The 11,543-nt window shown below is 36.0% G+C and overlaps 1 protein-coding gene across 1 annotated transcript; it reads right to left on the bottom strand.

The window, feature by feature from the left end:
- Window positions 1–3,514: 3,514 nt before the first annotated feature.
- Window positions 3,515–10,193, bottom strand: LOC107816557 (putative methyltransferase PMT5). The gene is made up of 9 exons (XM_016642283.2): window positions 10,000–10,193; window positions 8,412–9,363; window positions 8,082–8,217; window positions 7,645–7,885; window positions 6,684–6,912; window positions 6,002–6,153; window positions 5,569–5,872; window positions 4,402–4,534; window positions 3,515–4,206 (listed from the first exon to the last, which is right to left on the bottom strand). The coding sequence occupies exons 2-9, from the start codon at window positions 8,915–8,917 to the stop codon at window positions 4,057–4,059; spliced, it is 1,851 nt and encodes a 616-aa protein (XP_016497769.1). The 5' UTR covers window positions 8,918–9,363; window positions 10,000–10,193; the 3' UTR covers window positions 3,515–4,056.
- Between the last annotated feature and the right edge of the window lie 1,350 nt (window positions 10,194–11,543).

The raw sequence follows: 11,543 nt of genomic DNA, 5'->3' as shown, positions 1-11,543 counted from the left end.
CAAGAGATCCCTATCATATATTGAGGATACCAAGAGATCCTTGGGATACCAAGAGATCCCCGGTTATCATTCTTGTTATGAGTGGTACTTCCTTGTGGTTTGCCTTCATCTTTGTTTTCGTTATTGTACTCTTATTATCTTGTGTAGATTCTTATTGTAGATTCTCAATTGTACTACTTATCTTATCTTGTCATCTTTATATTTATTTAATCTCAGTAGGGCCCTGACTTTCCTCGTCACTACCCAACCGAGGTTAGGCTTGACATTTACTGAGTACCACTGTGGTGTACTCATGCCTCTTCTGCACATGTTTTTCATGTGCAGATCCAGGTACTTCTAGTCAGGCCTACCATCCTTGAGGGAGGCGATTACTTAGAGACTTCGAGTACATCTGCTGCGTCCGCAGACCGAGGAGTCCTTTTCTATTCCTGTCTTTTAGTATTTAACCCTCCTGTACTTTCTATTCTTATTAGACAAATTCCGGAGTTAGAGCTATGTAGTATTTCCTTTTCTTAGATTGTGATTCGTGGGTTTCCGGGTCTTGTATTTGGATATTGGTTTTGAGATTTATATATGGTGTATGTCGAGCGGCACATTTAAACACTGTTTTTGCCTTATTTTTGTTTTAAAATTATTTACTTCCGCATGTTTTGGTTATCTTCCGCAATTTAGGCTTACCTAGTCGTTGAGACTAGATGCCGTCACGATAGTTCACGGAGAACGAACCGGGGTCGTGGCATCATTTTTAGTTTTAGCCTTCATTCTGTGTTTCGATACCTCAAATAGTTCCATTTAGCCCTCTTCAATTTACGTGCACAGTCCATGTCTTTTCCGAAAAACTTTTGTATGAAAATTTTATGAAAATGTGAATTTTAACTTTAAAATGATTTGAGTTGACTACGGTTAATATTTTGCATAAAAAACCTGGATCAGTGTACTGACGGTTTCGGTGGTTCCGTCGTGATTTGGGACTTGGGTGTATGCTCGGAATCGAATTTAGAAGTATGTAACTTGGTTTAACGTGATTTGTTGAAAACTAGTAATTTGAAAGTTTAAAGAATTTCTAAGTTTGATTGTAGGTTGACTTTGTTGCTACCAGGTTTGAATTTCGGTTCCGGAGCTTGGTATAAGTTCATTTCACTATTTATGACCTGTCTGCAAAATTGGTGCAAAACGGAGTTGATTTGACATGATTCGGGCATCTGATTGTAAAATTGAAAGTTCTTAAGCTTCTTTGAAAATTTCATTCGTTTTCTAGGTGTTATCTTGGTGTTTTGATCGTGCAAGCAAGTTCGTATGATGTTATTACACCTTTTTGCATGTTTATTTTGGAGTCCGAGGGGCTCGGGTATGTTTCGGATAGGTTACAGAGTGATTTTGGACTTAAAATCTGCTGGTTTTGTTGTTGCTGGTGTCACCTTTTGTGCTTCGCGATCGCGAAGGTACTCTCACGATCATGAAGGGAAAACTGGGCTGGAGAGGAAATTACTCATCGTGACCGCGAGGAGTTGGTCGCGAACGCGGAATAGTAGGGGGTCTACCCTTCGCGAACGCGTAGTGTTAGGAGGGGGACTGGGAAATTGAACTTTTACTCTACGCGAACGCGAGCCCAGGCTCGTGAACACGAAGGCAATGAGGGCTAAGCCTACGCGAATGCGGAGAGTGGATTGTGATTGCGATGGCCAATTGGGCAATACTCTTCACGAATACGTTAGGTGCTTCGCGAACACGATGAACACCTGATGCCCAGTCTTTTAAACTTCTAGAAATCTTGGATTTTCTTCCATTTTCACCATCTCCACATAAGAGATAGTCCTAGAGGTGATTTTGAAGAAGAATTTCATCCCCACTTCATAGGTTAGTATATTTTAACTCGTTTTCTTCCATTTCCATCAACATAGATTGATTCATAACCTTAATCTATGCTCTTTCATGGTAGAAAATTAGGAATTTGGGTAGAATTGAATTTTTTTTGTAAAATTGAGATTTAGACCTCAAATTGAGGTCGGATTTCGAAACTAATTACATAATCGGGCTTGGGGATGAATGAGTAATTGGATTTTAGTCTGAGTTTCGAGTTTTGACCAAGCGGACCCGGGGTTGACTTTTCTTGACTTTTTTTTGAAATCATTAAAGATTGAATCATTTTCACTCCTGGGTAGTTTCTAAAGCTTATTTTGAGTTGTTTGAACGATAATTGGTTAGATTCGATTAGTTTGGAGGCGAATTTTAGAGGAAAGACCCCCATTGAGCTTTGATTTGATTACGGAGTAAAGTAAGTATCGTTATTAACCTTGACTTGAGGGATTAGGGCTTGTTTGCCTATTTGCTACTTATTTAATGTGTGGGTACAATGTATATGTGAGGTGATAAGTACTTATGTGTCATTGTTGGGTTAAAGCATGATGACGAAACTTGTTTTCTTGTGATTTATTGCATTTTTAATTATGATATATATGCTTAGGTTAGGTTATTACTTCTTTGATTATTCTTTCCGTGTTTATATCTTATTTAGTAATTTTGGATTATTTCGGAAGTTGAAGTTTGATATCTTGGCATCATATTTGAGGTTAAGTACATTCTCCACATTATTTATTTTTCCAAATTCAAATTATCTTCATTTCATGGTAAGGAAGAGTGTAAAAGCCCGAAGGGTGATACCGGGCTATTGCATCTATCTCATTTATTGATTAATACATAGTGAGGAAGAGGGTAAAAGCACGAAGGGTGATGTCATGCCACTTATCTCATTTATTCATTATCATATGGTGAGGAAGAGAGTAAAAGCACGAAGGGTGATGTTGTGCCATTCATCTCATTTATTCATTGTTACATGGTGAGGTTGAGAGTAAAAGCAAGAAGGGTGATGTGGTACCATTTTCATATCATTGGTTATCTGATTTCATTGGTTGAAGATTTATTTGACTATTACGTGATTTCATACCTGTCTTTGTTATCACATCTTTCACCTTTTGCATGCCTCCCCCCCAATTGCTATTCTTTGTTATTGTTACTACTTCATATATATACTTGTAAAGGTTTATTTACGTAGGTATTCTGGCATAGCCTCGTCACTGGGTCGGTTGTACTCATACTATGTGTATGCACTTCTTGTGCAGATTCTGGTATTGGTCTCAGCAATGCGTGAGGTGCGTCAGCTCGGATCATTACATACAGAGACTTGAGCTAGATTTGTTGTCGTCCATACACCTTGAAGTCTCCTTCCTCTTCCCTCTTTTACTGTTCATTTCCTTCAAAACAGTTGTATTCATTTCAAACTCTGTTTGTAGAACTTCTAGTTACTCATGTACTCGTGACTCCGGATCTTTGGGAGTAGATATTATCACATAACTTATGTTGGTACTGTATTAGATTGGGTTTCCACTTCTCGTTATTTATCATCATATTGTTTAAATTGTTAAAAATTAACTATTTAATTATATCACGTCAGTTTGCTTGAAAATTGGATGTTAAATGCCATCACGAGCCCAAGGTTGGAATTCCGGGTCATAACAGAATGCCACTTAATAAAGAATTTTGGAAGCACTATGTTAATGATTGATACTTACATCTTGTGGCCAAGAGTTAAAACCTTGGCTCTCAATAATGGTGGTTCTCGAGTACAAACAAAATTGAATTACAAAATTAACAAAAAAATATTTAAAATACCTGAAAAGGAGAAGAAAAGGAGATGAATGAACTGCAATATAAACTTTTGAAAGGAAAAGAAAGAATTTTGCAGCTGCCTGTCACTACTTTATGCAGCAGAGCTTTTTCTAATCTACAGTTCTGAATAAATTGTATTTCTATCTCTGAAGTCCGCCATATGATCTATTCACAAGAACTCCGAGATTCAGACCTCTTTAGGCAGCTTGTGGCCTGGTAAGATCAAATAAATTCCACTTCATGACAAATGGCATATCGCAATGGAAACTTCTGTGACACTTCTAACATGTCATGTTTTTTCCTCTTTTCTAGTGGATTTTAGGAGAGTAAGGCCATGTTAAAAAGACTGGACAATCAGAGGATTGGTGAAAGTGCTCATCTCCAGAAAAATCACTTTCTCGTGAATGGTTTTTGGCATACATGTAACCGCTGTTCGCTTCCATTCTGCAGGTCAATCACCCTAGTTTCCCAGTGAATTTGTGTGGCTAACATGCGTGCTTTCTCTATGGAGCCCAATGTGTCAGAAAGAATAATCCAACCCTATCAAGATTCATATTCAAGTGTCATAATATGTATAAACTGCAATGCATCATGGAAACATAAAGAGTAACACCAGAAGGTGTTGAGTCAACTAGAGCAGGAAAAATAAAGTGTAACCGAGATTAACAAGGAGAACGATAAAGAAAGAGTAAGCTGGAAGATTTTAAAGAGCATAAGAATGAAATACAATATAACCTCGGGTCGCAAAATACGATCCATCTCAAGAAGTAGTTCAAGCATACTGCAACCTTGTGAAGCAATGCGCGAAAGGAGGCCATTCGCGTGGAGCAGATCATATGTTCGTGGATATGTAGGAAAGGGTTCACACCTGCCCAATTTCAAAAGTTCTGTTATCAGTACATCACCAGAATCCTTCAAGCATTTAACTTTAAAAGCAATTGCTGAGGTTATGGTCACTCAAACAACTAAGCCTCATTTTTAAATTAATAGACGTCACCTATATGAATCTTCTCTATCCATTCTCTCTGCTCACGCCTGTTTCATTCCATTACTAAATAACTTGTCTTTAGTATTACCGTATAGTAAGAAGCTACTAAGCTCGTATTAATGCATGAAAAATCAAGGGAAAAGCAAGAAATAAGTACCAACAGATATCCTTTTGAAGAGAACAAATACAAGCCTTAAATTTCTCTGGCTCTTCCGTTTGTCTATAAGTTTATCTTCACACATGCAACATAACTGATGGCTTTTCTGGAGTAGAACATTCAAGCTTTAGAAAATACTGCAACCATAAATTTTTTTTTTCAATCATAATTATGAAGTCACTAATTCTACAGATGCCAAAAGATTTTAAATCACATGAAGTACCAGGATTATGAGATGGTTTTACAACCCTTCTCACTGGTTAAGGGTAATAATATTGAGATAACAAAAATTCTTCCTAACATCTATCGTCTTGACCTCCCATTTTAGTTACCAAAGCACGTTGTGCTTTATAATACCATCAATCATCAATTCAAAGGATGGAGATGTAAGCAAACTGAAAATACAATAATTCATGCAACTTGAACAAGAAGAAATTACGATACGTAAAGAACAAGAATTTGGAACAGGGGTTACATTACAGCATCGTAAACCCACTTAAATATTCTACATATTATGTATGTGATTTGCAAACAGATGCATAACGAAAAATATATCATTGTTATTTATTTGGAGAATATGCGTAATTTTCTTCCACTGTAATGATCTGACCGAAAAGCTGATTGATAAGAAAATACACCAGAATTTTTCACTATCAATTAAGAAAAGGTAGAGGAAATATATGTATTGCCCCATTTTAGTTGAATTATTGCATATATGTCTAGCAAGTCTTAAAAATATAAAAGACAATGGCTTTACCAGTCATGCAGAATACCAGCAAAGCCTCGATCAAGTATGAGAGGAAGTGTATTATGCTCCCCAAGAGGCACAACATTCATCACCCATACTGATTTACTTGCCTCCAACAACGCAGCACTTAAACCCCCATAATGTGCATTCATGTCCATGACATTCCGCACCATATTATATGGAGGCAATGGATCCTCTTCTCCTGGCCTCTTTGGATGATCAGAGAATATCAAGGGCGACAGCAAAGACCAATAATTTCTCAAAGCTGATTTCCATAATTCTGAATCCTCAAAGAAATCATCAGGATGGACTCCTGACCAAAGAGCAAAACACAGGCAATGAGTGATTGCTACAAGAAAGTGTACCAATAGCCAAAAGTGGGAGAATGGAAAGGAAAAAAAAAAGTGGCACAAACATTTTAAACATAAATGAAAATACTTGCCATGAATTTCAATATCAGTTGAGTTCAGAGGACCAGATCTTTCGTGAATTGGAACCCACCGGTTACTGCCTGTCCCAGATATACAGCGTGCAAGTGGTTGGTAGTACAGTTGCATGTCCCCTTCTTTACAAATAGGTATATCAAACTGCTTGCTACACCAAAATGTAAAAGATCACTATTGGAGGTTAAGAGGAAGAAATAATGAAAAGGTATAACTATATCTTCAAAAGAAGGAGAACAAAAATGGAAGACAAGTATATGATAGTTTCAGCAGAAGAAGATTTTTATTTTTACTTTTTCTTTTAATTTCTTTTTTTCCTTTTTTTTTTGTGGGGGGGGGGGGGATATGGAGTTAATTTACGACTGCAGATCTGTGAATCATTTCAAAGCGATTTAGAACAAGTTTGTTTATAGGAAAATTCTTGTATCTGCTTTGCAAAAAAGACTGGCAGGAGTTGGGAAGAAAAAGCATTTTTTCCTAAGATCATATATTCTAATAGGTATTTTGTTTACTGATTCAAGCTCTGCAAGGGATAGTGCCTTTTCATCTCGATTACTATTCTTGACATAGACTTTTTGAGTTAAATAAACTGAAAGAAAAAACAGCTTCAATGAAGCTACGAACAGAATTTAGAGGGAGGAGTACATGACCTCCTCAGGTTAGTGCTCTCATTGGCCTTACCTAGCTATGTAGCATTGAGAATTTACTGTCTTCTGCCAGATGAAAGTCTCTTCTTGCTGCCCCAAAAGAGACCAACAAAGCTTTTTAGTGAACTCTTCCAATGGAGTATACATGCTTCCCGTCTTTGCACTAGTAGAACTACCCTGCTGCTGCCGGGTTGTGGGTGAGGTTAGAACAAAGTAACCTCCAGGCTTGAGTACGCGGTCTATGTCAATTAAAAATAGTCCATCTGTTTTGTCATATCACTATTAGTTTCATTATGTCAATTAAAAATAGTCCATCTGTTTTGTCATATCACTATTAGTTTCATGCTATTGAATTCATGTTCTTGAATTAACAGAAGCTCAGACATAACACAATGAGAGTTGTTGAGGGATCCAAAAAGAATAACCAGTCTAATCTTTTTCCTTGACAGGATAGAAAACAAAATTCAACCAGCACCATCCTACAGTGCATCCAATATTAGGAATGGTGAAGGTGTTCCTAAACGGGAAGATCTATTTAAGCTCCAACCTAGTAATAAAGGTTAATCATCCACATCCAAGAGGTGGTTTTACCTTCAGGGCAGCTGCAATTGACAATTCTGCTTTGGAGGGATCAAGCTCATGGCAGAATTTTGAAACAAAAGGATAATAACAATCACCAAATAGAATTGAGCCATATAGGTAGTATCACCTAACTTGTTAACTGTTATATTTGAAAAGAAAAAAGAAAAAAACGAGATGGTTCAATATTAATACGAGGTTTATTTTAAAATAGGCAGCTTAGCGGATGAAAACTCGACTGGAAATAACCTACAAACTAGAGTGAAAATCAAAGTTAGTTGCAAGTACCTAATGAAACAAATGATAGATCAATCAATACATAACCAGCCTGCAGACAGGATAAGTACACATACAAAAGATGATGAGAAAACAGCTGGCAACCCACAGTTTCTCAAAATAAACAGCAAAGAAAATACCTTTGCTGTCCCAAACGATTTCACACTGAGCACAGTGAACCATATCATAAGACAATGATGGAAATGGAAGCTGCTTCGAAATAAAGTTGCCTATGACTGCCGGAAGTCCTCTCTCAAGTGCTAACTGAACTTGACTACCAGATGACTCATATGCTGACACGCAAAGAGCCATCAACTTCAGCGAGAGAAGATGAGCACCGAAGCTACCAAAGCCACAACCAATATCTAGTACAGTGTGCACCTGTTATTCAAATTTCAAACGAGAAGAAAACTCTTACATTCTAAAAGTGAAAGAATGGTTCCACACCCTAGTTCCAATAATATGAAACGAACATGCATACTAGGAGCATATGAGTTGATTCTTAAGAAACCAGCAAGGGAATGAAAAGTAGAAAGCGAGAATATGTTTATGGAAAGAATAACAAAGATTAACTTACACCAGCTTGAAGAAATTCTGCATCACTTTCAAGCCCAATCATCTCAGCAATGCGGTGAGAGTAATCTTTGACACTATCAACCATCATTCCAGCCTCTGAGTGGAAAGCAATTTGGTCCTCTTCCAGTAGCATTAGTCTGGAAAAGGAAAGAGGAAAGCCTATTATAAAGCAGGCAAAATTTTTATCGCAGCATCACCTAGTGGAGGTCAAAGACTTAATACATAGGCTTTCATCCAACTAACATGTAAATACTCAATTTGACCTTTCAAATATTATCTCTGGGAAAGAAAAAGAAAAAAAATCATCCCAAGTTCATTTAATTAACTATACCTTTTTGTCACGCTTCCCGAAGAAAGGAACTGATCTTTGGTTAGCCTCACATTTCCACTCCATATAACGTCCCTACCTGCTGGCCAAGTCAGAGGAATCTTATAGTCCTTAGGAGGACGAACCAAACAATGTGCATATTCGCGTGATAACTCGCAGTGCCGATCAAACTCCTCCCCATCTTTCAATCCAGCTAGCAAATTTGCAGATACATTATAACAAGGCACATAGTTCTCTCTTTCCTTGCCACAAAAGCCAATGTCCTTTAACTGATTGGCTCCCAGAGACAGGCTCTTTAGCTCTAAATAATCGCTGAGCGCTTGCTCCTTTAACTTCCTATAACTTGTATAAATATCAGGCGTTGCAAAGGAGGTCACAGCGCCAAAGGAACTTGAAGAAGATGATCCTAACAATGCTATTAGCACAAATACACTGACAAGACAAAAGAGTAACCAGTTCAGCGGCGGTCTGTGGCCGAAAAGTAGTTTAGTGAGCAAAGGACTTCTCATGTCCAAGTTTCCGGCAAAACCACCTTAAAAGCAATTATTGAGAAGATCAATAAGTGCTGGTTACTCTTAAAACTTAAATCTCCAAAAAAATATGAAAGCTATAACCTATCATTAGGTAACATCTCCCATATGTATCACCTGAGTCCAAACAATCCCAATTAACATGAGCTAGACCACTATCCACCAAGCTTCCTCAAGAAAAAAAAGAAAGTCCCAATTCGTGGCAAAATAATTACAGACAAAAGAGAACCACAGGACCAATACAATTTTGATCCCACAAGTATCCAATCCGCAGTTAAAACAAGAAAATTCAGATCAGTAAAATCACTCCTTGAAATAGACTTGAGACGTCACAAATAACCAGTCGAGCAAATGACAACTCTGAAACAATTATTACAATTTACTTAAAAAGAATCCCAATGCAGCAATTAGGCCCTTAGAGTAACCTGCAAATGAAAAACACCAAATCCCGCATAAAATATCAACTAAAAAACAACAAAAGAAATAACAACAGTAGCAACACGAAAAACAACAATAGCAACGGTTCAATCCCTAACTAGCTAAGGTCGACTATATGAATCAGCTATATCTGTTTTACTTTAATTAAACTTGTTTCATTACAATACTCAGTAATTTGTCTTTTAAGACAAATGGGGTCCTCTAAAACTAGTTCCGCAGCTCAACCTCCAATAAAACACCAAATTCCACAGAAAATATCAACACAAAAAAACAACAACAATAACAATGCTTCAAGCTAGGGTCAGCTATATAAATCCACGATAATCTATTCTATTTAGACCTATTTCCTTTAAAAGCTCAACAATCTGTCTTTTAAGACAAATGGGGTTATCTAAAGCTAAAAGAATTTTTAAAAAAGAAAAAATTCAACATGTAAATAGAGAAGAGAAAAATGGAGCAGAAAATGGCTCCAAAGTTTCAGCATTTCGAAATAAGATCTCAAATTCAGATCAGATCCATATGTAATTGCAAACAAAAGAAAATGACACTGCAACATATATAAGGTCCATTCGTGTTCTTAAAATGATAATTAACTGAGCAAATGATAAGGGTTTTTGGAGTACCAGGTAAATGTCTGATAAGTTGCGTGTGTAAATTTTGAGTGTCTATAATTCCGATATACTATATACATATGGGTTGAAGATGACTATGTAGAATTTGGATTCGCCATTGACAATTAGAGAGAGCATGAAAGAGAGACAGGGGACAGCTTTTTCTATAATGTAGGAACAAATATTTCTTTATACTTTTTTTTGTGTTATTTCATTTGTTTATGGCCTTTGCTTATTAATGATCATGCTATGTTGTTTTATTTTTTCTTTGATTTTCCGTTTGGTGTCCCAGCTAATTGGAATGCATGCCATAGAATTTTTACACTTAAACCTGATATTTCTAATTAAGAGGTGAAAGAATTATATACTATATTATGTCATTTTATTTGTTTATTCATGCACTCCTTTATCAATCTATATAACACTTTTCTTTTTCTCTTCTTTTTTATTTTTATAATAGTAGCGTTCAAGTTAACTCCGATATACATTGACTAATAAATTTTTTATTATAGACTTAGTTGAAATTAGAACATGAGTTTCTAAGTTGTCACTTTGGTTTTTTTGAGCCTATGTGGGTTAGGATCGAAATAATCAGGTGTCACGTGGAAGTTGGTAAGCAAATCTTGAACAACAATAAATCATACAATAAAAGAGAAATATACCAAAAGAGACACAAACATTTAACGTGGTATGATCAATTTGACCTACATCCACTGGTATAGATGAACAATCCACTGTATAAAAGAGAGTACAAAATATCGAGAGAACAACCTCACGAAGAGACAAACACAAGTGACACACTAACACTTGTCCCGAAAAGTTCTCCCCTAAACAAGACTCTCAAACCTCATATGGCTACATTGTTGATGATGCTGAATGAGAAGGAAGAATCCTCAATTCATAGGAATCAAAACTTTTTTCTACAAGAGAATAGACTAGTCAAATATTAAAGAATTATATTTTCCTTTTAGGAAAATAAAAATTCAATTATGATAAACATATTGCCCTTTACTTCAAAAGATAAGGAAAACCTAACAATGTGATATTTCAACTTATTTGTTTTAAATGTATGATATCGTGTTATTTAAATAATTTGTAACATGAATTTGGAGTTATTTAACTATTTAACTTTAGAGTATTTATCGAACTCAATTTAAAACAAAAATTGCATTAGTATGTTCTTCTGTCACTAAGTATTAGGCTACGGTAAATGAAGTTTATTTTCAATCAAATACTATATGGGAAAATCGCGAGAGTGAGCTTTACACAAATTCAACAAAATATAGAGAGATTCAAGTCCAGAGAAATAATGTTTCCAACTTTTTTGTTTTATGAGGCTTATCCTTTATAATATTACCAAAAGAGGAGTGTTTTAAATAACAAAATAGGACATGTGTTTCCCGGACTTCTACAATAGAGACTGTTTTTAGTCTTGAGAGTTGTTCATGACGTTTCCTTCAAAACATGTCAACTCTTTTGACTATTTCTTTTTCAATTTTTTCAAAAGGTAAAAAATTATTAAAAAATCTTTTTAAACTAAACGTCACTGGGGAAAA

Source organism: Nicotiana tabacum, chromosome 18 (assembly GCF_000715075.1).
Source record: "Nicotiana tabacum cultivar K326 chromosome 18, ASM71507v2, whole genome shotgun sequence".
In the NCBI taxonomy this organism is placed as follows: Eukaryota; Viridiplantae; Streptophyta; class Magnoliopsida; order Solanales; family Solanaceae; genus Nicotiana; species Nicotiana tabacum.
This window is presented reverse-complemented; position numbering and strand designations above follow the sequence as displayed.